The following is a 27,004-nucleotide window of genomic DNA, read 5'->3' on the forward strand; positions in this document are numbered from 1 at the left end:
GCTGTATCAGAGACAAAGATTCGGGGCAGTTCTAGCTGCCTTGACCTGGATCAAGTTATATCTCAAGCCGAGGGTGCTCCAGGAGACAGAAGAGAACTATTTTTGTTCTCATATCAGATTTCATCTTTTGCTTTTCTATAGTCTTGGACATTCTGTATAAAATTCCTACTTTTTTCCTCCCCTAAAACTCATGATTGCCTTCCATCAAATTAGCGCAGTGAGATACCCTTTGTCTTCTGCTCATCAAGTGTGCATTAGTATTTGCTGGATCTGTACTGACCCTTAATTGGCCTTCAGAGTTACTGGCCCCCTATTTTCCATTCCTCATGACTTCTCTTTATGATTAGCCAGTACCTCTCATTTCTTATTTTGAGCTAAGGAATTATGAAATAATGACATAAATAAATTAGGAAGCCATTCCTAAATAAGCATAAATAATTTAGGCTTCCTAAATTACCCTTCTGACTTAAATTTTGATGGGTTTAAAACCTAAAAGGCTGAATTAATTGGAAATCTTAACATTAAGGTAGGGCCACTGACAATGTTTTTAGCCAGATGGGCCTTTACCAGTTCTTATAGCATAATACAGTGTTGTACGTTGTGTGAATCCACACAATAGAGATCATGACGTCAAAAGAGTGGGAAGTCTCTTATCTGATAAAGTCCGGTAGAGTGTCTCACACTGCGTTAGTGAACAAATGATTGGATGAATGACAGTTGTGGACATCGTAAGGGATGGGGTAGGAGTGAGCTTGCATGGCAAATTTAATTCCTGAAAGAAACCCCTGGATTATCTTTGAGGTCCTGAATATATTCATTACTTCTGTGCTGTCGAGTCCCCACATTTCAGGAGATCTCCCTTTGAACCATCACTTAGATGTTTTCATCACTTTTCTACCGGGTGTTTGAATGCTGAAAGACTCTCCTAGCAACAAGTTTCTCCTCCTGCTTCCCTGCAGGTGTTAGACTAATTGCTTTAAACACAAGTTTAGTCTCGCTGACTCTCAAAACTCTCCAGTGTTACTTCATACCTGGCTCTGTCTTGTCTTCCCAATTTTATCTCCTATTCCTAGTAAAAGGAACCTGCAGTCCAGTAGACTGAATTTTTTTGATGACTCCTGAATGTACCAAGCTCATTCCGTGTTTGAGCTTGTTTCTGCTTCTGTGTTTCTGCTTCTGTTTTTACCGTTGTGTGGGATGCCAGTATTCCGTCTACCTCATCATATTCTTCCTTTTCTCCCTGTGTTCAGTGATGGATCGTGCCCTCCTCAGGATTAGCCATGACTCATTTAATCCATATTGATCTCTACTTGCTTTTCTTCTTAAAGCACTGGATACAGGCACTACTCATTTAACAGTTTTGTACCTACAATTTTGCCTCTTCAGCTAATTAATTAATTCTGGAAGGTGGGTGTTTTGTGCTTTTTGTCTAGCATAAGTCATCCAGGATATTATTATTATTATTATTTTGTATGCTGTATGGCGGGGTCACATTTAATTATGTTTCCGTGTGAGTATCCTGTTACTGCAGCACCAATTGTTGAATTTTTGTTTTGTTTCTTTGTTTATTTTGCTTGTTTTTTTGGGGGGAAGTGCGCGGATTGGAAATTGTACCCAGGTCTCCCATATGACAAGTGAGAATTCTACCACTGAACTGCCCTTGCACCCCCTCATCCAGAATATTATTATATGCATAACAATTATTCAGTAGAGACTCCCACTAAAGACTGGCTAGGTATTTATTATATTTAAATTCTTATTTAAATTCTTTAAAAACAAACCAAAAAGACTATGGCAGCTGATAACACTAGGTTTAGTGTTCAATTAAAGTTAAGAAAGGTGGGTTTTTTGAAAGCCCGAGAAGAAAGGTGTGTTGTCTTAGATGAAGTGCTGAAAGTAGTGTAACTTGGAAAAGGAAAATCAGCCAACAGTTTATAAAAGGAGATCTGTTTACCTTCTTTGTGATAGATTTGTGGATTGTAGTGCCATTAATATCATTTTGGAATGAAATACATGCCTTTTGAGCTGTTAGAAATGGAATAAATAAATGTGAAAATAAATAGTTGACATATACCATTAAATACTTTTGATAGTCTATATGGTATGTGAATATATCTCAACAAAAATGGAGGATCAAACAGAAAAAATATATTTGGTTACAAAATTCTAACTGGCTGCTATTTCCTTCTTTTCAGACAACCAGATACCTCTCGCCACTGCACGAATGGACATTTGAAAGTGCTGTTGTCAAACACCTGCAAGCATGGAGACCTCATCGATGCTCTCCTCATTAAACGATGAGTGTAAATCGGACAACTACATTGAGCCTCACTACAAGGAATGGTATAGGGTAGCCATTGATGCTCTTATTGAACATGGGTTAGAAGCATACCAAGAATTTCTTGCCAAGGAACGAGTTTCAGAATTTTTAGCTGAGGAAGAAATTAATTATATTTTGAAAAATGTTCAGAAAGTTACACAAAATTCAACATATGGTCCTGACAGTTCTTGCGATGATGCCTCATCTTCAGGGACCTACTGGCCCATTGAATCTGATGTGGAAGCTCCAAACCTTGACTTAGGATGGCCGTATGTGATGCCTGGACTCTTAGGAGGTACCCACATAGATCTCCTCTTTCACCCTCCCAGAGCACAGCTGCTTACCATAAAGGAGACTATTCGGAAGATGATAAAAGAAGCAAGAAAGGTAATAACATTTATATTTCCAAATGAAAAAAACTTAAGCATGTAAGAAAATACAGAGCATGGTATAACAGGTATGTATGCTAATCAGAGAATCTCTGTATGTGGAGATCATGCCTATTATTTTCAGGAATTACTTTATTCTTAGGAAGGTCTTCCTTTCCCATATCTTCTCTATGTCTGTGAGGATGGCATTAAGATCCTGCTAAATGTAGAGAGTCCCAAATGTGTGTATCCCCAGAAGACCCAAGATTTGTGTGGACTGGGAGTAAGGTGATTTCATACAGTCATAAGTCTACACCATTTGAGATTTTCTTATTCTGTGAAAGGAAATGTGATTTTGGTGGCTCTGGTGAAACTTCGTTTTCAATAGAACTGGTCCTAATTCTTCTCTGGATATTGTTTATGCTATTAACTAAACTGTAGGTTTACTAATCTATTTCCTGAGTTGTATGGAAACAGTATAAAATCAAGCGTGATAATGTAAAATTCTGAAGTAAGGTGCTGAGGTACTTAGCATTTTAGGGTTTTGGTGCTCTTTATCAAATATTTATAGTGCCTTATAAATGTCAGAAATTCTATTTTAAAGCTTATATAAGGCTGCAGAAATTTCTTTTAATCAATCAATTAAAGTTACTGGGAGTTTTCTATGTACTATGTTAGGCATTTACAACAAAACGTTCTAAGCTGTTTATTGAGCTCAACCTAGAGTTAAAAAATTTATGGGAAAAAAGTTGTGATTTTTAACTATAATGTGCTTATTTCTTAGTTATAGATATTTTTAAATAAAGAGATTTAGATCTAAAAGAGAGACTTTAGGAGGATGCACACATATATGGCATTGCTTTCTTATCAACAGGAAAGAAATGCTTGGAAAAGCATGCTTTTGTGAAGTACAGAAATATAAGACACTTGAAGTCCCCAGCTGACATGGTCGTTACAAGATAGATACCTAAAAGCCTAGTCATCACGTTAGGGAGACACGATGTTCTGAGGCTAATGTCAAATGCAGGCTTGCAGAAAGAAGGTGATTTATCCCCCAACCCTGCTAAGCTTAAATAACTTAACTTTTTAGCCATGTTAAATCTTTTAGCAGGATTACACTAAAGGAAGCAGTAATCTCTTCCAGTTGTTAAAAATTAGCAATAGTAACAGGCGCACATTAGGTGTTCAAACTTTTATTGAATGAATTGAACTGTCTGTTCAATTTTTTGAACTGAACCATGGATATTTTAAAAACTGAACTATCCTATGCTCTGTGAACAACGTATACAGTTGTGGGTTTTTAAACCACAGGACAAAAATCACAAATATGTGAGTCCTTGTAAAAGACAAATTTTTAACAAATATCAAGAACCAACATTTGCCAATTTTTATTTGGGGAAGACAATATATTTTTGAACCATGGTGTTAACTGAACATTGAAAAGTAAGGTTATTATTATGGCACAATCAGTAGGGGCATTGCACTTGTTTCACAAAATGTAATTCAAGTGATATCATGGGTTCTTGGACTAGCAATCACTGGGAAGTGAACATTAGTTATGAAATTTTGATGTATTTTTCTTCTGAATATGGCAGCTGTGTATTTAGTGAAGCTTTAAAAGTAATATCCTTACCCTGGTCATTTGATTTGCTGAAAACTCCTACTTCCAAGCTAAGGGAATTTAAGTCCATACCATAAAATTATAATTTAACGTTCTGCTTCCTCCTACAAAATCAATGTGCCATAAGATAGGAAAGAGAATTCTACCTTTATTTAATTTTATGCACATATCCAACCAGAATTCAAAGAAAGGGAATTAACTTAGACTTTGTAAATTGAATATATTACAATTGAATATAAATTATTACAGATAACTTTGTTGAGGTTATTTTCAAAAGTGTGAGGAATGTGTTGATTTCTACCTAAGTGCAATAAATATTGAGGTCACCTAAGCTATATGTTTGTAGGCTGTATGTTTCTCTAATATTTTAGATATTTCTTTATATGCCATTATGTTGATTTAAAGATTTTTGGAAGAATTTACTACCCTGAGGAAAAAAAAGTTATTGTCCCATGTCTTATTAGTATGACTATTTAGCCCAAAACCAGACAAGGTCATGTGAGAAATTTTCAAATAAAACGAACAAATAATATCATGAAATAAAACTTGTCAGAACATATTATTTTTAAAGATTAACTGTGGTTTTTGTGAGTATTATTTATTCTGCAGACAAGTCAGATTCTTATTACCTTTTAGAATTACCAATTAGTCATCAGGATAAACTTTCTCTTTTTGAACTATTGTCAGGGTACAAATGATCTTTATTGGAAATTCTCAATGAATTGCCATGTCACTGTGAAAGTGAACTTTATTTTTTTTCATAAAGTATTTGAATAATATATATTTTAAAGCATAGGATAAGGTTTCTTACCTCCAAATTTATCAGGGAGATTTTTTTTGGTAACCAACATTGTAAAATTCTGTGGAAATATGAAGCCAAACAAATGGTTAGGAACTAGCAAAGCAGAATTTATAGAGTGATGTCAGATAAGAATGTAAATCCTTTTTCCTGTTCTGTTTGCAATTGAGATAAGGTGCATATGAAAATAAATGCCATATTATGGAAAGATTTTAAAATAATGAAAAGAATCCAAAGGCAATTTGCTTAGAATACTGAACATTTGAAATCCAGTCTTAACCACCAAGTTAAGCTTCGAGTCCCTGAGAAAGGAATTTAAAATTGCACTAGATCTAATCTGTATTTACTGGGAATATTTTGCCTTTGAATTTCATTAATTCATATACTCTTGTTTCTAGCTTTAGTTATACAATTCTTGAATCATTCTGCTCTTATAAGCAGAATATGACCTTTATAGTATTTCAGAAATCCATAGATTTGTTTTTATTTATTCATTTTACTTTTGCCAATGGCCATGTAGAAGTTGTTTAGAGGTTTTCTGTTTGTGCGTTTCGGTTTAGTTTTTTCTTGTTATTGTTTGTTCGCTTACTTTTAAAGAAGTTTTCTTTGGAAGAATCCAAGTATAAATAACATCTTACTTGAGCCCTAAAAGGGCCACATTTTAGTTTATTGGCTTTCTTCCTAGCCCCTTTCTATTTTAAACCTTCACTGCGTGATTGACGTAATTACATTCGTGTCAACTTTGTAAAGCCTGATAATGTCTACTAGGACTTTTCCCAGGTAATTACTTGTCTCTCTGGAAGTGTTCCCAAGATAATATATGCACGTATCCCTAATTGTGAACTTCTCTTAGAAAAGCATTCTCTCTAATTATTTTTAAAAATCATCTTTCATTGCTGCAATTTTTCTTCCAACCACTTAGTGGTGGATAGCCACAGAGTTATAACTTCCGAAATCCTTGAGCATGTAAATGTTTTACTGGAATAATATTTGTATCATCCGATTTCCTAATTCTAGGCTAACTTCTTTTGTGAGCTGTGAATCTCACTCTTGTGAAATATAGAATCAAAGAGTCACATAAGCAAAAGTCTTGTGAGAATCAGGACAGAGTAACTCCTGAGGTGCTTTGTCCTACATCACCCAGTGCAGGTCTTGGTTCCTCCCTGAGTTCCTGGGTGTGTCTGTTATGGCCGTGGGTGTCATTAGTAATACAGAGAAATATTAACCAGTTGGCCCTACAGCACAAAGGGAGAGGCAAACAGAAGACAGAGGCGCAGCCTAGGAGCTGACTGGTATTGTAGAAGTGGTGGTAGTCGAAAGGCTGGTGACCAGGGCTCTACCACTAATTAGTGTGGTATTAAACAAGTCCTTGCACTCCCCAGGAACTGTCTATATAGTGAAAGACATGGCGCCAGAAACCTCTGGTGTTTTTAAAAATCTAATAATCTCTATCCGAACCTCCTAGTACCTACCAACTCAAGATTACCTTACAATGTTACTCCTTGCTGAATTAGTCCATAAAGTGAGTAATTTTGATTGTGTGATGATGTGTCACTTCTGTCTGCATCACTTTTCAGTCATGTCTTTCCCAGTTAAGTGACTGGTATATATTTCCCAGTGCCGTTTTGGGGCTAGGGTCATCTCCCTCCCAGTGGCCCTAATTTTTATTAAGAACTTCTTATCTGCATCATCCTTACTCCAATTCTTACTGTGAATCTCCTTTCGTTCTTTGAATTCAAGTCAAAATTAGTTTCTTCCAGAAAGTGTCTTTTGATTAGTCAGATGTAGTGACATTACTGTCCTGTGACATTAAGTTGAATACCACTTTTCTGAATACTAAGCAATAGGTGTTAATACACATTTACATTTGAGTGTATGAGAGAGAAAGAGGGAAAGAGAGAAAGGGAGAAGAAAGGGAAGAAGGAGAGATGCAAAAGGTTAAGAAAGGGAAGGAGGGAGAGAGGGAGATATTTTGTTAAAATTGCACTGACTTTCCCATACCAACTATTGCTGGGTCTGTAAGGAAATATTCTTTCTAAGCCAAACTCCTAGTGCTCTATAGGGGTGATACATTCCTCTCAGACCGTTCACACACCACTGCTATCAATAATTCTGATGATACTAGGTATATTATTTTTTAACATACTTAAGAGAGAAGAGAGAGCAGAGAAGATAATATACAGGGACTGTTTTACCTTATTGCAAGATAAAGTTTTAGGCTTCCTTGATTGATTTAGTAACTTGTATAGGTAAAAAGCTGTAACTTCCTTGTTTTTATTGCTCAGATTCAAATACTTTTTAAAAGAGGCACTATGGGATGATATGAACGCTTGGTACCTTAACGCTACACTGTCAGGGCTGCGTAGAATCCCAGCTCAACCAGCTATTCATATAGGAGTATACACATAAAATCTCTCTGAGTTTTGTTTTTTCCTACTGTAAGATGGAGATGCTAATACACCATAGGATCCTGGTGAGATTTGAATCAAATAGTTGACTTGACACCTACCACATATTTGGCACCCAGTATGTGTTTCTAGGGCTGCTGCTGCTGCCTCTGCTTCTTTTCCTCCTACTTCTTTTCTGGAATAATGACTGCCATGTTATTCCAGAAGTTTATCTTGTCAGAACATTTATTAGTCTGTATTTTTCTGTCATTGTCATTTGAAATTTGTTCTTTTAAACTGAGACTAACCTCTGACCAAATTTAGTATCTAATGAGACAGTATCTCAAGCTAGGAATGCCAGCTGGCATTATTAGTTGTTTGTGAAATGACTATTCAAGAAGAGACTTAAACACACTTCTGAAATATCATAATGATTATGTACACTGCATTAGTTGCAGAGCAACACAGTACTTCTCAATTTTTATTGCTCAAAAGATTCGAACTGGGAAAATATTGACTCAACGAAAGTATATTTGAAAATTGGACCTGTTGTGAAGACAGCTTAGATTTGTGCATTGAATATTTCAGGATGTGCAAAAAAGGTGCCCTCCTTTATAAAAAGGTGTACTGAAGACAAAAAAAAATGCTAAACCATACTTTCTTAGCTAAAATTTGAGGACGTGAAAAGATACAGAGCTCCAGTGAAAAATTAAGTGAATGGGGCATGTTCTATAGAGCAATAGAAAAAAGTAAACCATTCCATTTTCTTCTAGAATCTTTAAAGTGATAATTTTGGGGAGGTTTAAAGACATTATAGATGTGAACCATATTTATGCGGAAAAAAACAACAACAAAAGTTTTGTGAATTTTGAAAATTCATATTCATTATAGACCTGCCATCTTACTGTCAAAAGTTAGTTTAAGTCACTCCTTGTTTATTAAGTATTGTAACTTAAAATATTTCTGATAAAACTCAAAAGGTGTTAAGTAGTAGTATTTAGAGCACATTGTGATTAGTCCTTTTAGTTTAAAAACTTCTGTTTTACTGATAAAGGAGCTATTTATTCTTTGTTAAAAAACCCGGAGAAGTTTGAAAATGAACATAAAATTACTATATGCGATTTCCAACTTGGCTGCATGTCAAAGTTTTCACTAACTTATGAATTTCAAATATTTTACCAAGTATGTGTTCAGTTAAAATCTAAAGATCATCTATGACTTTTATTTTTAACAAATATTTATTTTAAAATTGACAACTTGGAAAACAGTTTAGCTTTTAAGAAGAAAAAGTAGAGTTGCTTGTAGGTTGCAATAAAGTTATTAAAAACTTTGCCTTACTAATATTAATTTTTACCCATATTAATTGTTGGAAAGAAGCCCTAGCATTTGAATTCCTTCAGAGTGCATATTATTTACCTGATTATGGTTTTAAGACCATTTTCTTTACTCGGTTATCTCTTTTGATACTTTTATATATTTTTTTCCATTATAAGCTATGAGAGACAATTCCTGTAGGAACTGCATGTGGTGTATACAATCTTTCTGTTGAACTTTGGGGTGTTGTTATTGATTATAGTGCAAAATTTATCTCTGTAGTCTCAATGTCTGCAGTAGCATGTTTATTTTTTATGATCCCTTATATTCACTCATTTTTCCTCCCTGTTTCAGGAATAGAATGCAATGAGCACTTATTTAGTTACTTATTCAAATGCATGATATTTTTCTGAGAACTCACCTCCAGTAGTTTTTTGGTATGGCAAAGCTAATTATCGTAAAACATTGTCATCATAAAATACTGAATTATCATAATGCCTAAGTAATACATATGTTCCATAGGGATGGATTTTAACAGCCTTACAAATTCAGGAGCTTTCGGGGCCAAGCCAGAAAAATAAATGCAAAGCAAAGGGGTTGGGAAATATTGCAATAGGGAGTAAAAGGAATATGGGTGAAAAGAAGATAACATGACCTGGCTATACTCATTCTTTTTCAAAATGTTATGAATAAAATGTAGCTGGCAATGAATGAAAAGACAAGCTTAGGACCTCAGGTACATGTTGAGGTATCTTATCAAAGTTAATTTTCTTGGGAATAGGGAGATATTACTTTCTGTTACTTGTCTGTCCTCTCATTAGATGTAAAATAATGGAGATTTGCTACAGGAGTCTTTTTGAGATGATGAGGGCTGTAACTCCGCTCTGACATTTTGATTTTAAAATATTCTATATACTCTTCTATAGTTGACACAGATTCATCATATGGTGCAGGCTTTTATTATCAACAATGGGTATCTTTTAACTATTCACTCTTTAATTATCTTGAAAAACATGGTCAGCTTTCATCACCAAGGCTTGATCTGGCATGTTATTTAAGTAATGGATTTACAATATATAATCTAGTAACAGTAGCAGGTGATATTTATTGAGTACTCATATGTCAGGCACTATGTTGATCACTTTATATGCATTACCATAAATTAACCTTCGCAAAAATCCTGTGAAATATGTACTTTTGTCATTCTAATTTTACTGATGAAAAATGTGCCTTCTTGTGACAGGTATGACTGTGGTTAATGTTAGTGGAGCACAGTGACAACAAAATAATCATAATTGAAAAGTAGTCATCCTCCTTTATTACTAAATGGAGTTATTAGAAGAATTGGTTGAGAAAGTCTAGGATTGACACCAGCTGGTGAAGATGTGGAAGCAATGGTTTCTGAATGGGCCAGGTACAAGTCCATAATGGGGTTGTAATGAGAAGTCAGAATTAACTTGCCAGGAATGGACACAAAGTTATGATGAGTAGATGAGGTGTAGCACTGAGAATGCAGACCAGATCAGGATGCAATGAAAGGACATGGGTTCTCAGAGTTCAAGTATTAGGAGAATTCAAAGAAGGAAGAGAGGAAAGTCAGGCATTGAAGTTTAATTTTGGCCTGCTGAATTCCACTAAAAAGGGAATCAGTCTAACCAACCTAAGAAATTAAAAGTATGGCAGCCCATTCCTCATTCAGCAAATATTTATTGAGCATGTACTGTTTATCAAGTACTGTTCTAACTTCTGGTGTTACATAAGAGAATAAAGTACCAAAAATCACTTCCTTACTGTAACATTGCTAAATGGTATGTTTGAGAGGAGTTAGGATGGGAAGATTTATGCTATATATGTTCCCACGATTAAAAAAAAATAAACTAAATAGATAATTAAATGCAATATATGACTGACTGGGATCTAAGAAAGGAGGTTAAAAGGCTCAAAAGGACAATATTGGGATGTAAGGAAGAATTTGAATATAGAATATAAAGTTTATATCCATGTTAAGTTTCTTGAACCTGATAACTGTACTTATGGTGATTACATAAGTGAATATCCTTGTTCGTAGGTAATGTTCGTGGAAGTACTATGTGTTTAAAGAGTATGATGTGTGGGACCTGCTCTCAGATGCTGAGAAGATAGATAGATACGTAGATACACAGATACATAGATAGATGACAGAATGGTACAGAAAAGGTGGCAAAATGTAAAAGTTGATGGACCTGGGTATGTAGGGGGCTGGGGGTTTGTTAGAGTTCTCTGTATGGGGTTTGTATTAGTTTTGCAACTGTCCTCTAGGTTTGAAATTATTTCAAAATAAAAAATTATGAACCAAAAAAAAAAAAAATGAAACAAAGCATCTCTGCCTTAAATGAACCTTACATACAAAAGGAGGAAGAACAGATACCCAACATAACAAAATGACAGGAAAGCTGTCAAGAAAAGCACACACACGCAAATAGAGTTGGGTCAGGGTTTGGGAGTATTGGAGGAGTAGTTTTCAATTATAAATAGGGTGTTCAGAGTAGCCCTCATCAGTTAAGTGATACTTGAGCCAGGATTTGAAGAAAGAGGGAGTCAGCCTTGCAGATATTTGTAGGCAGAGAAGAGTAGACAGAGGGGACATTTTAGGGCAGGAAAATGGCCTGTTTGTCAAAGGTAACATGCAAGCTAGAATGTGGAGGTCCTCAAGGCCATTGCAAGGTCTGTGGTTTATGCTGTGTAAAATGGGGAGCTACTGGGAAATTTTGAACAAAAGAGAGACATGATCAATTTCAAACATGCTGTACTTTAAAATGATACCTCTTGTTGTCGTATTGAAAATTGACTCTAGGGGTATAAAAGTGAGCAGGTAAGTGGCCATTAAAATTAAAAGGTGAGAATTGATGGAGTCTTAGACCAGGATGGTAGCACTGATGATTAGATTTTGGATATATTTTGAAGATAATGAAATGTGGGGTGTAAAATAAGTTAAGGGATATAAAATGACTCCACGAGTTTTGGCCTGATCAATTAGAGTGATGGAGTTGACATCAGAGTTGTGAAGTTCAGGGACCTTCATTTATCACTTTCACCAAAGTCTTGGAGTGGATAAGGTCCCCAGCTCCAGCAACCCAGGTTTAGACTTCAGACATGTCTAAATATAGAGATTCACAGTAGAACTCTGATAAGGAGTGGCTGGATTGGATATCAGTCCTGACACTGAGGGTCTAGCAGAGAAAGAGTTGAAAGGAACTTGGAGTAAGATTCACAAAGGAGTGGGTAAGAAGAGCATGTGAGCTAAGAATAAGACTCACTAGATGCTTACTAACAGGAGTGCATCATATCCCCTGCTGAGAAGGAGTACCTCCCAACACTTAGTCTTTTCAGTCAAACTCTATCAGCAATTATTAGGCAATTACCATTTACTGGGTCAAGTAAGTGAAAGTTTACAGAATAAGAAACTGGGAAGGTGTCATATAAGAGGTTATTTAGGCCATTTTGAGTAAATAAATTTCGAGAAGTAGAAGATTTATGGTGGAGAGCTTGGTGTTTTCAGCCAGAAGGGAATGTGGGAGAAGTTGAATGGGGTAGAAAACTGGGAAGGTGGGAGTTTTTCAGAGAGGTAGATTGAAGACAAATTGTGGAGGAACTTTAATCCAACTTTGGATATGGACAGTGGGAAGTCATGACATGTTTTTGAGTAGGACAAGTGATGTCATCATATTTGGTCTTAGACATGTTAATGTCATGTTTTAGTTAGTTAAGCCATGTTCTAGAAGGAAAATAAAATGGGTTTGTAACATGTTGGGATATGTTCAATTTAGCTGACTAAAGTTCAGTGTAAAATGAAATGTCTTCTTGAGGTGAAAATGTATCTTCAATTTGCTGCTGTAATAGAAAAATATAAATACCTAGTTCTATTTTTCAAAGAAAGTTCTTTTCTTGTCTTACACTTATTTTAAGGTAATGTCTTAACTTCAAGTCAATAAAATTTCTCTACAAAAAGGTTCATTCACATATACATGGTTCAATTATTTAAGTACCTATTGAGCCCCTACTATGTGCATACATTCAGTTTGGTCATAGAAGTGGGAAAAAGAAACACCTAAAGTGGTTTATTTGGCAGAAATGCTAAAAAACTCATATAGATACATAGATAAAATGTTTTATGCATGTGGAGGACAATATTCTAAAAGGCCTATATATTACAAAGGGGCTGGGCTTATTTTATTATTTTATTGCTTTTTACTCCTTGGTTATCAGAGTATTATAGAGATACTTCCTGAAATTTCAGAATAGAAAAATTATGGATATAGATAAAATGCCTCCAAAATATTTATTGGCAAACACATCTTACCACTCCCACAAATGTATTTATTAGAGGATTATTTTTTCTTAGTTTCAGATTTCATATATTTCTTATAGAAAACATGGAAAAATACAGGAAAGGGTTAAGAAAATAAAATTCAGCCATCATCTACCAGTGGAGATAACCATGCTACAATTTTTGGAAATTTTCTTCCAGGTTAGATGAATCGATGGATAGAGAGATACATGCTTGTGCACCTCATACAGATCTTAGAAATTAAATGCATTATACTTAAGATGATATTGCATATTGTGCCTGTTTGAATCTATTGTATAGCCCAGAAAGCCAAGTTCTTTAATCCTTATTCAATATTGCTGGGTGGGATCTTTTTGATTGTTTCATGGAGATGTGACCCACCCAATTGTGGGTGATAGTTTTTGATTAGATGTTTTCCATGGAGATGTGTCACCACCTATTTAAGGTGGGGTGCTTACTAGGGCCCTAGGAGGGAACCATTTTGGAAAAAGCTTTAGTGCCCATAGAGTCCACACAGCCAGAGACCTTTGGAGATGTAGAAGGAAAATGCCCCCGGGAAAGTCCTGTGACATGAGGAGAGAAATCTAGCAGATGTCACCATGTGCCCTCCAGCTGAGAGAGAACCCTCGAACTTCATCCACCTTTATTTAGAGTTAAGGTATCTTTCTCTGGATGCCTTAATTTGGACATTTTCATGGCCTTAGAACTGTAAACTTGCAACTTACTCCCTTTTAAAGCCATTTTGTTTCCTGTATATTGCATTTCAGCAGCTTATAAACTAAAACACATATAAAAATTTGGCCCCTGTTTTTTGTTTTATTTTCCTTTAGGGTATTTTCCCATAATAAAATATTTGATTTCCTGTACTGCTATGCAGTGGTATTACAACACAGGGCACAATGAGATCGACCTACTCTGGATTCAGATAATAAGGAAGTTCATTTTCTATAGGGAATTTAAAAAGAATAATAAGATTAACTAAAAGTCAGGCTGCTTTTTATTACACCAGGTGCTGGCTATTGTAAACAATATCTTTGATAACATTTACCTCACCAGGGCAGACTTCTGCTACCTCTGCCTCCACCCATTCCCTAGCCATCCCCCACCCCTCCCTGGAACTCCAGTGCTAATATAATAAAAGTCTTATGGTATCCCTTTAGATATTAAGAAAACTTTATAACTGTTTTTCATAGCATTAGACACTCAAGAATTAGTTGACTCTTGGAGTTTTAAATGCAGAAAAATCAATTAAGTGTGCATTTTATTTTACATACCACAATTTTCCTTTGGGCTGTATTAATTTCTTATTAGTAATCACATTGGATTTCCCCCTATGAATTCAGGCACAGGAAATATTTTAAACAAGTAAATAAACGTGAAAGGCAAAGAAGTTGCCATTTGGCTAAATATCAATCCAATATGTGCTATTGGAGAATCCATAATCATGAAAATAAATCAGCATGTGTGAAATAGTGCTCATACATGAGCCTGCTGAAACTTTGGAGCAATTACTGATAAAAAGAATCTGAGTTTCATGGCCAGGGAAATTGAGAGAAATTGAGAGAGGTGAATAGGCTTGTCCAGTCAGCCCACTGGTTAGCAACCATCAGTCCTGATGATATCCTGCTCTTTTGACTTCCATTCCAGGATTCTCTTATAACATGTTGCTTCTCTCATGGGAAAGGAAGTAATTTGTTAATGACATAATAATATCTAATGTTTATTGAGTGCTATGTGCCAGGCATATTTATCTTCACAACAGCTAAGATGGGTACCACTATTATCCCTTTTCAGATTTGAAGATGAAAGAAATAGAACCTGTTTTTGAACCTAGGCAGTGGGCTCAGATGGAGCTTGAGCATCAGAATACATTGTTCAATCATGACTTCATGTCAGACATCATGCACATCAGCTGAATTCTCACAACCCTTTTTGTAGGCTTTTCCAAACAATTCTGAATTTTTATTTTTATTGTTAAATTCTATTTAAATTATATTGTGATTAGAGAACTTACTCTGTATGATTTGGATACTTTGAAAATATTTGAAATTTGCTTTATGGTTAGGCATGTCATCAATTTTGGTAGATGACTCATGAGCATTTGAAAGTAATAGATACTCTATCGTAATTAGGTGAAGTCCTCTCTGTTCCATTTAGGACGAGTTTTTTGTTTTTTTTAAACTTTTTTTATTGTGAAATATTACATATACAGAAAAGCAGTACATTTCAAAGTACATTGTAACAAATAGTTATAGAACAGAGTTCAGAGTTTGGTATGGGTTACAAGTTCCATGACTTTTTAGGATTTTCCTTCTAGCTGCTCCAAGACATGGAGACTAAAAGAAATACCAATGAAATGATTCAGCAGTCACACTCATTTGTTAAGTCCCGTCTTCCCTCTTGTAACTCCTCCTTCTTCTTTGAGCCTTCTCCCAATCTTCAGGGGTATTTGGGCTCTGCCTATTCTAACTTTTTCATGTTGGAAAGGGGTGTCCATAATTTGGGAGAAAGGGATGAAAGTAGTTGATGTTCTTGGCGAAGCTAGGTTTCAGGATTTATCTGCCATAGGAACCCATCTGGAGGTTGTAGGTTTCTAGAAAGTAATCTTAGTGTGTGAAACTTTTGTAAATCTCAGAAAGAGCTCTAGGTGTTCTTTAGGGTTGACAGGAATGGCTTTGGTTGGGGTTTGGCAAACCATGGTAATAGTCACAATATCTAGCTCTGAAGTTATGAAGCTAGCATAAGAGTAGCCTCCAGAATAGCCTTTTGACTCTATTTGAACTCTCTTAGCCCTAATACCTTATTTTGTTACATTTCTTTTCCCCTTTTTGGTCAGGAAGGCATTGTCCATCCCACAGTGCCAGGGCCAGCTTCATCCCTAATGATTTTACTTGTAGAATTGTGCTTAGAGAGAGAGGACACTTCTGAGCAACAAAAGAGGTTTCTGGAAGTAACTCTTAAGCATAACTATAGGTAGGCTTAGTTTTTCTATTACAGAAATAAGCTTCACACAAGCAAGGTTTGAGATCAAGGGCTTGGCCTATTGACTTGGGAGTCCCTAATGTTTGAGGTAGTATCAAAGGTTTATCCAGTGGTAAAGCTTAATAGTTCCATATTTTTTCTCCCATTCCTCTGGAGACTTTGCCAATACTTTAAAATTATCTGCTCAGTATACTCTGAGGTGTATCCCGATATTACTTTAAGCTACACAGAATTAAAAGCCCTCATTCCCATTCTGTGCTGAATATGTTAGGGTTGTTTAAATGATCCGTCTAGACAGGTTGAGTTAGAGTATGTGCTACAGAAAATTTAGGTTTTGGACAAAATAAACCTCTCTTCTTTTGGCCTCATACAGTAGGTGAAGTTCTAAAATACAGACAATGTCATCCTTCCCTCTGTATTCTGATTTACCTTAGTCCTGACTGATAGCTTCACTCTTATCTTTAATTGAAGCCTGATGTCTTCTTTGGTGTCTTCAACCATTGCTGCATATTGCAGTGCTGACTTTCACAGCTGCAGAACACCATTCTGAATCTTAGGTGTAGCACAAGTAGCCAAAATTCCAGGGAGATACCAGGTTATACATATAAGGTACAACCTGTCAAAATCTAGAAATAACATTTACAACTCTGGACTAAAGGTGACTGCTATAAGAGCTTACAATCTAGAATCTGATTTTCTTATAAATATTTTCTAAAATAGACCATACATTATTTTTTCTTTTGTTCCTGACTTATTTTATACCACATAATGTCCCCCAGGTTCCTTCACCTTGTTGCATGCCTCATGACTTCATTTCTTTCTGTGGCTGCTCAGTATTCCTTCGTATGTATGCACCACAGTTTGAATTTAGGTCAAGTTTTTTATCTTTTATAATTTCTTTTGTTTGTTTGGCATTTTTCTGCTTGTTCTATATTAATACAGATTTGATTGCTTCTCCTTTTAAATATTTTAATTTTAAAAGGAATATTTGAGTCTGTTACTAGGTTTAAAGAAATTTATGATTGTTTTGTCTTGCTCTTGAATTGGCTTTTTAAAATTTTGAAGCATTTATTTATTCCATAAAGCATCTTACCTTAAAAATTATGTAATGTGAAACAACAGAGTTTCCATTTTTATTTGATTAGGATTGTTTATTATGTATGGCATATGTGTCTATCCTTAGTACACTAACTTTTTCCTATTTTGAGTTACATTTTCAAACAATTTATTTCAGTTATTCACAGCCCAGATTGATAAAAACATGCAGCTCATTCCCAAAATAAAACATTGCCTTATCAGCTGCCTTTTTGTATTTTTTTGTAAAAGCAGACCAATATTGATTCAATCAACAGAGCTCTCAGGATTTATCTGCCTAGTGTCACAGTAGCAAAACCCCTGGAGCTGAAAACACAGATTCTCTGGAGCTCAAAATCACAGATTCCCAGAGCTCAGTTTCACCTTGATTCATATATCTGCATTGTTTTATTTTTAAGGGTGAGATCAAAGAAATTGAGATTCAAGCAATTATTTAAAAATAATATGGAAGTTAATGTGACCCAAGGAATATACTCTTTAGTATACTCTTTAGTATACTACTCTATGCAAATTCTTCTCTACTGCAGAAGTGGAAAAATTCTACTTCCCGCTGCCCCGCGACCACCCCCACCCCCATATTGCTAAAGAAACTGCTATAGATTGCTATAAAGCTATGTACCAATACATTCTACTCATGTAATCATTGATGAAAAGAAACAGTGATAAGAGTCATTTTTAAAATTACGCAGGTTATTCATGTAGCTTAGTATTAAATTTGAACTGATTATCTGTTCTCCCTGAATCTCAGAGTCACTTCCTTAGCTAATCATGATGCTTCCTTTTTGACTGACCTGGAGACTGAATTCCTTTCAGCTTTCTTGCACTCCATCTCAAAAGCCTACTTTCAGCTACCTTCTCTTCTAATCTGTGTTTTAGGAGAAAAATTAAATCTGTGATCTTGAACATCCCCTTTCCTAAATTTTCTGTTACTTTAATCATATATATATAATTATATATGTTTAAATATATATATTTCCTCTCTGCTTTCAAATATGATCACACTCTTCCATCCTGCTTTCCTCTCTTAATTTTTATAGTTAAGTGCAAAAGTCTCCTTAACTCATCTTGCTACATAACAATTGTTTTCTCCGGTATTCTTACAAACAGTTGCCAAAATGACCACTGATCATGTCATTCTTTTCTGATTATTGGCTTTTGTATTCTGAATCTCTCTATTCTGCTCACCACAGGAGTATTGAATCACCTAATTTCTGCCTTTCTATGTTTGACATGGAATTTTTTCTATTTCTAAATCATTGCCTTTACCCTTCTCTCTTCCAGAAATATTCTTTGCTATATCTGCCTATTAATATTGTAGATATTTTTTAACACACAAAATTTAAATCTTACATGTAATGATTTTAAATAGGCCCACTACTCTTCAATAGTCATCCCTACCAAAGGTGGAGCCTAATTTCCTTCCCTTGAGTATAGACTTGATATAGTGCCTTACTATATAATAGAATATGGCAGAAGTGATGGTGTGACTGCATATAACCTCATTGTGCACTTTCCTTGCTCTCTTGTGGATCATCTGCTCCGGGAGAAGCTAGCTGCTATGTCATGAGATCATTCAAGCCCATGTGGTGAGTAACTGAGTCTTCCCATCAACAGCCATGTGAGATATACCTCTTTGAAGCATATCGGTTCTTGCCAGAGCCAACTGCAGATGCCCTGGCTGATAAATGAAGCTTCAGAAGAGACCCTATGAGTCAGAAACACCTACCTAAGCAGCTCATAAATTCCTTACCACAGAAACTGTGAGGTAATAAATGTTTGTTGTTTTAAGCCACTGAGTTTGGGGGGAGGGGAGTAATTTGTTATGCAGCAATAGATTACTAATATATTTTCTAGGAAGCTTTCCCTGATCTCTGCTAGGGAAATGAGATTACACCTGAGAATTCCCTTGATTTATACCACTGACATGTTCCTTGTCACTGTTTACTTACTTTGTGGTTGTTCACACATTTTACAATTTTGCATGTTAGTGCAAATTTTTACAAGTCTAAACTGTTTAATAAACAGTATAAATACATAGCACTTAAAATATGAGCCAAAATTCTGACATTAGTAACTCAACATTTTTTATCTTGGGAGAGTTGTAGACATGAACGGTTAGCTTCACCTGATGGCTCTTAAAAGATACTCAAAGCGCTTTAAATTTTACCATTTTTAATTATAATAAATGTCTACCATATTGGAACCAATTAAAGCTCTATGATTCTAGTAAATCAGAACCAGTTTCTACATTAAACCTAAGATACAGTACCTGAAGAATGTGACATATAGGGAAAGTGGTTCTTTTTATGAAAACATTCTGTTTTTTTAGTCCCAAAGATTCTCTTTTGATAATATCTATATGCACAAAAATAAGAAAGGAGCTTCCAAAGAGTATTTTTTGCTGCATATGTGCGTATATGTGAGGCATCAATATTGATTAAAATAGCCATGCTGTATCTCTCTACATTGAAAGTGATTTTGCATTATATCGATATAAGGGTTAAAAGATAATTGGTTCTTTTCATCTTATTTTAACCTGAACTAATACATTTTCTGGTGGTCAAATAACAGTATTGTAACTATCCCATGACAGAAACTGTGTTCTTTTTCATTTGGGCTTTCATATTTGTCTGTAGAGGATTAATTTAAGGATGAAGGAATAAAGTCCTTTCAGGGCTCGTATTTAACGGTTTGTCTTTTCAGTCATATAAATGCTGAAGTATATGTAGCCAGTGTCTTTCAGTGACCGGGTGTCCACTTATTTAAATGACTTTCCCAAGTTTTTCATATTTGAATTCTGGCAGAAGCGGATCTGCCAAGAATTTGTAAACTTCAAGTACTAGAAGACCTTCTCATCCTGATAGAATAGTGGTCAGATGGTGTCTATGGTGTATTTGTACTGTGATGAATCTTTAATTTTGTTTAGGATGACAGTTTCATAGGTAAAATGGGAAAACATGATCACTTTACGTAGCTTAACATATGCATGTGGTGATGTCTACCAAGGAAACACACATACATGCCAAACAAAAATGTACAAATTTAGGTTATGCAGGTGTCTTATATTCAAGAGAACATACTCGAAGAGATTTTAATTAAGAATTTGTGTCATCTTAGGGAAGTGAAGAGACAGAACTCAACAGGGGTTTGTCCTCAGCCATCTGGTGTTTAAATTAATATTTTTGTTTTTGACTGGAATAGAATGTGAGGCCAACCCCTTAAGTTTTCTGTTTAGTAGCATGGCATACTGGAAAAATAACAAGCCCTTGGAATTTTGGATTCAAATTCAGAATGGCTTTTTTTTTTTTTTTTGGCTAGAAGTGTATTAGAAATAAGCAGTGACAAATCTATATTGTGCCTTTAGGAAAGAAACTACAGACTTTATAAACATATGGGGCTGCTAAGGACAGTGGTTCAGAGCACGATCTCAGGATCCAGAGAGCCTGGCTTTGAATCTCAGCAGTCCTATTTAGTTTTTACTATGAGCTTGGGATGATGCTACATGCCTCAAAGAGCATTTCATTTGATCTTTAAAAATGTTGAGAAGGTATTATTATTCCTATTTTTTCAGAAAAAGAAACTGAGATTTTAAAAGATTAAATAAGTTGACCAAGGCCAGCTGCCGATATGTGGTATAAACAAGACTAGAAACTAATTCTCTGACTCCAGTGTCTGGGTCTTAACTCATATATTGACAGGTCCTTTAAAAATAGTACATTCTTGTGGACATATAAACCAGCAGGGATGCGAGGAAAGAAAAAAAAAAGGTCAGCGCCTGAATAAGTGAGAAGAAGCATTAGAAAGAGTTATGGAAGGAACTATCTCTGAGTCTGGGGAGGAAAAGTTGCATTTGGCTAGAGCAATCATGTTTTAGAGAAGATGAAGGAATAGATTTGACACCATTTAAAGGTCTCTTCAGCCTTTGCCTTTTTATCCTTGTATAAAATTCAGTTATACTTCTTTGTATTTCCTTGAGACTTGTACATTACATTTTTTCATGGCAGGCACCAGGAATCGAACCCGGGTCTCCAGCATGGCAGGTGAGAACTCTGCCTGCTGAGCCATCGTGGTCTCGTCACACTTTATAATATATGTATTTCTTTTATATACTCAGGTTGATATACCTGTTTGTGGTTCTTGTTTTTAATTTGAAAATCAATATTATGTTCAAAACTAGTTGATACATCAGAGAACTGTAATAAAGGCTCACATACTAAGGCATCATATTTTCTGAAAATAAACATGGAAATCTCATGTTCATTTTTACCTTACTTTGTGTTGTGTATAATAGTTTCTTCAGCTGAGGAGGCTTCAAATGAATCAGGGAGAATGGGTTCTGATACCGATAACATGGGGTATCTGTCCAAGTTAGTCAGATCTACAAAATAACTTCACAGCAACACCTAGATTATCATTTGATTGAATAACTGGATACTTTAGCCTAGCCAAGTTGACACATAAATTTGATTATGACACATGGCATAGTTAAGAAACAAAAAACAAACAAACAAGAACTTTCACTAAATTTCATCAATTGGTTAAGACAAAAGTAATATAGCTTGCTACTTTTCCACGTTTGGCTGCCTGGCTATAAAATCCATCTAGAATGCTGCAGAGAACCAAGAACTAAACAGATTAGTCCCAGAGTGGCCAAAATAGATGTGGTACAAATTTAAAGATTATTGGTGGAATAGACCCTTTGGGTCTTAGCCCAGAGACTTACCATTATTCTACATACAATTGAATTAGCTCCCTGATTTTTCAACTCCAGATCTGATTACAAGTATTAAGTCAGAATACAAGAAGCCATACTGACAGGAGAAGGAAGTGTTCTAATAGCAAGAGCCTGATGACAAGAGTAAAACTGTACAATGTAAAAAGAATACCATAGCACAGAAGCATAGCGACTGCCATGGTCAATACCCATTAAAGGTGTCCTTGTGTTAGAGCACATTTAAATGACAACGGAAATAAATTATGTCCAGTATATTCTGTTTGAGAAGGTAGGGGACTGTATTCTATATTTAAGAATGCTTTCCATCTAAAGTTGATAGAATAAAAATTAGAAAAATATTTTTGTTATATTAGACTTGATAGATAAAATCCTTGGAAGGAATTTCTTTAATGCAAAAAATGATATGTATTAAAAATTAAGCACAATTGTATACTTATAAGCATCTTTAGATTCTTATAGCTAATGCAGAAACAATAAAAATGCTAAATAGTTAGAAAATACATAAGCTTCTATTTAGGTAGAAGTTTTCTCTCTGTAGTCCCTTCACCGGAGTCATCTTTATCATCATCATCATCTTCTTCTTTATTATGTTGTTGTTGCTGCTGCTGTTATTCTTTTCCTATTCAACACTGTTGCATTCCTTCCCATGGCTTCTCTCTGAGACCCTTTAGGCTGTTCTTTATCGTCCAGCAGTCCTAGGGACATCTTTGTCAGCAAGTACTGGTGAGGCACCTAATAGGGGAAGAAAAAATACCGTCTGGCAGTTAGAGAAACCACACATGGGAACCAGCCATGGGTCTCATGATCAATCTAAAATAATATTTATAAACTTTTTGCTGATAATGAAACCCTTGATTGTATTGTTATGTATCCTCAGTACTTTAAATGTTATAAACAGGAAAGCCCTTAAATGAGGTTAAAAGTTTCTGACACTGGCTTATGTATTAGTTTCTTCTCTACTGATAAGGATAGAGGACTCTGAAAATTTTCTTAGAACCTTTGACAAACATCCTAATTTAAAATTTTCCATCTGAAAAATTCTGAAGATGTCTGGGAAAAGGCAAAACAACTAAAAAACCTCACTTGTTAGCTGTCAAATTTAGGTAAACATTTTTAAGCCTTTGTTTAGCAGATTTATATTCTGGCATTTCTCAGTCATCTCTCTTTTGGTCTGGACTTGTAAGATAATGTGACAGTAGAAAAAGAAATGCAAGCCACACTGCTAACTAGCAGCAAAAGAATTGAACAGATCATATGCCAACTCACAACCAGCTGCTTTTGGCTAGCAGCTATGGATTAGACAACTATAAAATAGAAATAGTGCCTGGGCTGATTTTCTTAATCAGCATCCTTAAACTTTAAGGAGTTTTGGATTTGTAATTGTGGCGTAGTCAAGTGAAACAATCAATTGTTTATTTGGGCCCAGAAGAAGACCTCAATGAATGAAACAAATATGTGAATTATTAAACATTTTAAACTAGCATTATCAAAAATTGAAAAATCACAGTAACACCTATGCTCCTTGGTTGTGTGTGTGTGTATATCTATATCTATATCTATATCTATATCTATATCTACCTATCTATCTATCTATCTATCTATCGATCTACCTATCGATCTATCTCATCTATCTATAGTTTCCACTTTCCTTGGAATAATCAGGTTGATCTTACTTAGAGCAGCTAATGCCATACTCTTCTTCTTCTTTTGAGGGCTCACTAAAATTTCTAGTCTAAAAAGGATTTCTGAGGATTCAACAGAATTTTCTGTATTTTACCCCTTAAAATTAATGTCTGAGATCGACAAGAAGCTTCAGGCATACTTGGAAACAGCCTGTTGTTGCTTTCCAATGATCTTCTCCTCCCAAGCTGTCTCTAGTTCAGAAAAGAATTCTCTGCCAGCTCAGTAGCAATGCAAGAATTGCATTAGGGAGTTACGTTTGCTTTGTGGAGGTGTGAAGCAGGGTCAGGTGCTCTCCACACTTTGCAGAGCTGAGAGATAAAGATGGCTGGTCCTTATAGGTTATTTGTTACTTGCTGAGATTTGGAACAAAGGCCAGGAGAAAGAAACACCACCTATCATCACCAGGTTAGCATCACCTGAGGGTCCCATATACCCCAAACCGAACTCTTGTTATCTCTGTACCAATTCCAAACTTGATATTCCACTTATATTGTCTGACTAGGATAATGGTACCTCTATTCAACTGTTTATTCAAAATAGTAATTTTGAAATCAAATTTATTAACTCCTTCCTATTCCTTAAGCTCCCCACCCCCATCCAGTTTTTTTTTTTTTAAATCAAGATTTGTTGAGTCTATCACCAGAATTTAACCCTTAGTTCTATCTTCTCTGTTCCCAGGGCCATCTGCTTTACTTCAGGCTTGCATGGTTTCTTGCCTAGCCTGTTTCAAGATGCTCTTAACTTATCTCCCTATTCTTCTGCAGTGTTCTTTTTTTCCTGGTGATTTCTTCCTGATCTCCAAGTTTTAGTTAAAATGTGTTTATGCAAACATTTCCCTGTACTCCCCAGTTAGGTTAATATTACCTTCCATGGACTAATCCTGTAGTACTCAATCATCCTGTGATCTTATGTTTATGCCTCTGCTGTCCAAATAGTCTTTGCACTCCTTGGGGAGGTGATTGCATCTTATATGTTTTTAAATTCCTGGCACACAATAACTGTCCAGCATCTTTTTCTTAAGTAGAAAGGAGAAACTGGTGAAAACTAAAGTTAGGGGCATGTATTGATAAAGAAGAAATTTTAGGAAAGCTTCAGTAATCCTAATATTTATATACACCATTGAGAAGTATGAGGGCAAAATAAAGGTTTTTCAGGTATTTTTCTTAGTCATTTAAAAAATCTTAAGCAAGGGTAATTTTGTACGTGTTTTAGGATTCATTAGTAGTAGCAAATATAGTAACTCTACACTCGATTCAAAAATACATATTTTATCTCTTATCATACCAGATAAGTGTTCTCTTCAACTTGGTTCTGTCAGTGTTCTGTTCAGTAGTTAGTGGAAATGGACAAGCTGAATGTGGTTCAAACATTAATTCTTAAATTTTGGTGACTGAAGCTAAATTGAGCGCCAGGGATCAAATGACGCATAGTACAATTTTCAGTCATAACAAATGAAATGATTCAGGTTTAAAAAAACAAAACAAAACCCTGATATATGAAACTTGTTAACATAGTTTATCTCATAATAGGTGGTTTAGAGATGATGAACAGAAGGCAATATCACATTTAAATAGACTAAGATTTGTCAACATGCACATTTGACGTGTGAAATATAATCATGTACATGAAGTTATTAATGTAATCGTTATTGTCTTACTTTATGGGAGTATGCTATACCTGAAGAGTATTGAGGCAACCAAATAAAATGAGCACATTGCTTTAGCTACTGTTGAGGGAAGAAATCAGCAGTTGATCTGGTTTTTCTTTCATATTTCAAAAGTATTTTCTAAATGATTGTATTTCTAAGTTAAGAAACATTTTGTGCCACAGATCCTGTATGTGCCGATAGTCAAGTAAATGTTGATGCCTGATGGGAGCAAATGAGAGACCAGATGTGGTTTTTAAGTGTCTGACGGTGACTACATATACATATATGTAACAAATAACAGCAAATCCAGTGCTTGATCTGTGAAGGTTGAATTGACTTTTTTGTTTGTTTGCTGTATATCAGGGTCACATTTCATTCTTTTTCCGTGTGAGTATCCCGTTATTGCGGCACCATTTGTTGAATGTGTTTGTTTTTTTTTGTTTGTTTGTTTGCTTGCTTGTTTTGGGAATGGGCCGGAATCAAACCTGGGTCACCCACATGGCAGGCGAGAATTCATGCAAGACTGAATTACCCTTGCACTCCCTGAATTGACTTTTCAGCTTGTAGCTGACTGGTGGCATGTTTCAAATAATTTCCTTTACCAATAAGTTAGAAATTTCAAAACTGATAAGCATGGTAGAGCTCCATTCTACTTAGTAAAGAAAGGCTGGGAAATGTAACTGCAGAATCATAAGACCCATATCCACCTGTTCAATGAATAAGTAACATTTGGCACTGGTATGCTCAACATTCAAAGCAACTCATTGTTCATTCAGAACCTGAAGGACAGATATGGGTCAAAATTTTAAATTTACAATAGAACATTTCTGCTCTTTGACACTGGTTAACTTTGCTGAGTTGCTGACAGCAGAAACTATTGTTGACACATGTATTGAGAGAGCTGGGTAATCTGTCCAACTTTCTAGCCAAACCATGGTTCTTGAATAGTTTAAAAGCAAAAAGCCTGAAGGGTAAAGATGACAGATGTCTCAGACTACAATTTATATTGTGCCTATCCACAGGCTGTTATCCTTCAGTATTGCTACCTTCCGTTTAATATGTCTGCCCAGTATTCCTAGACTATAAACACCAGTGTAACAGGAGATTTTGCTAAACACCTGACTCAATATAGTATATGTTAATAAAATTGTATCAGCTTTCAAATGGTGTTCACCATTATAAAAAATTGTATATTGTGATCTTCAAACAAATGTGGGAACAGCCTGTTATAATAATAGAAAGAGTGGAGAGCCTTATTCCCTGAAACCCCTGTATTGAAGAATTTCCCTTCATATTAAGGAATAAATAGCACATCACATGCTTATTGAAAGAGACTTTTTAAAATGTTGTGTTGACAGAGCATTGCTCTGATACACAAGGTTAATAAAATAACATGTAGTTTCTTATTAAAAATAATGCTGCTTTCTTTATTCAATCTTTTAATACTGAAGCATAAAGAAAAGGAACAACAGTTGCTGGCTGAAATTATGCTCTAGAAATACTTTTCCATTCAGATAATTTTTATTAACCAAGTTTATAGAGAACCAATTTAAAGTAATTAAGCACTTTAACTCTGACAGGTTGATGTGTTTAGTGACAGTTGCATCATTTTGTATGCCAAGAAACTAATTTGACAGACTGTATTTCTTTCTAGAAGACCCTCCTTTATCTCTTTATATCAACCTTTAGTGGTCAGCCATCTTCTCATTCCTAGGTGTTTCTCGT

At 35.3% G+C, this 27,004-nt stretch overlaps 1 protein-coding gene across 3 annotated transcripts in view; it reads left to right on the forward strand.

Annotated features, from left to right (window-relative positions):
- The window catches only part of FAM83B (family with sequence similarity 83 member B), a 97,109-nt gene that overhangs the window by 19,430 nt on the left and 50,675 nt on the right, over positions 1 to 27,004 (forward strand). For all 3 annotated transcript variants that reach the window (XM_077162118.1, XM_077162117.1, XM_077162119.1), the window contains exon 2: positions 2,196 to 2,707. In XM_077162118.1, the coding sequence (XP_077018233.1) occupies positions 2,264 to 2,707 (444 nt within the window). In that variant the 5' untranslated portion in view covers positions 2,196 to 2,263. The remainder of the gene's footprint in view (positions 1 to 2,195; positions 2,708 to 27,004) is intronic.

This window comes from Tamandua tetradactyla, chromosome 5 (genome assembly GCF_023851605.1).
Source record: "Tamandua tetradactyla isolate mTamTet1 chromosome 5, mTamTet1.pri, whole genome shotgun sequence".
Classification (NCBI taxonomy): domain Eukaryota; kingdom Metazoa; phylum Chordata; class Mammalia; order Pilosa; family Myrmecophagidae; genus Tamandua; species Tamandua tetradactyla.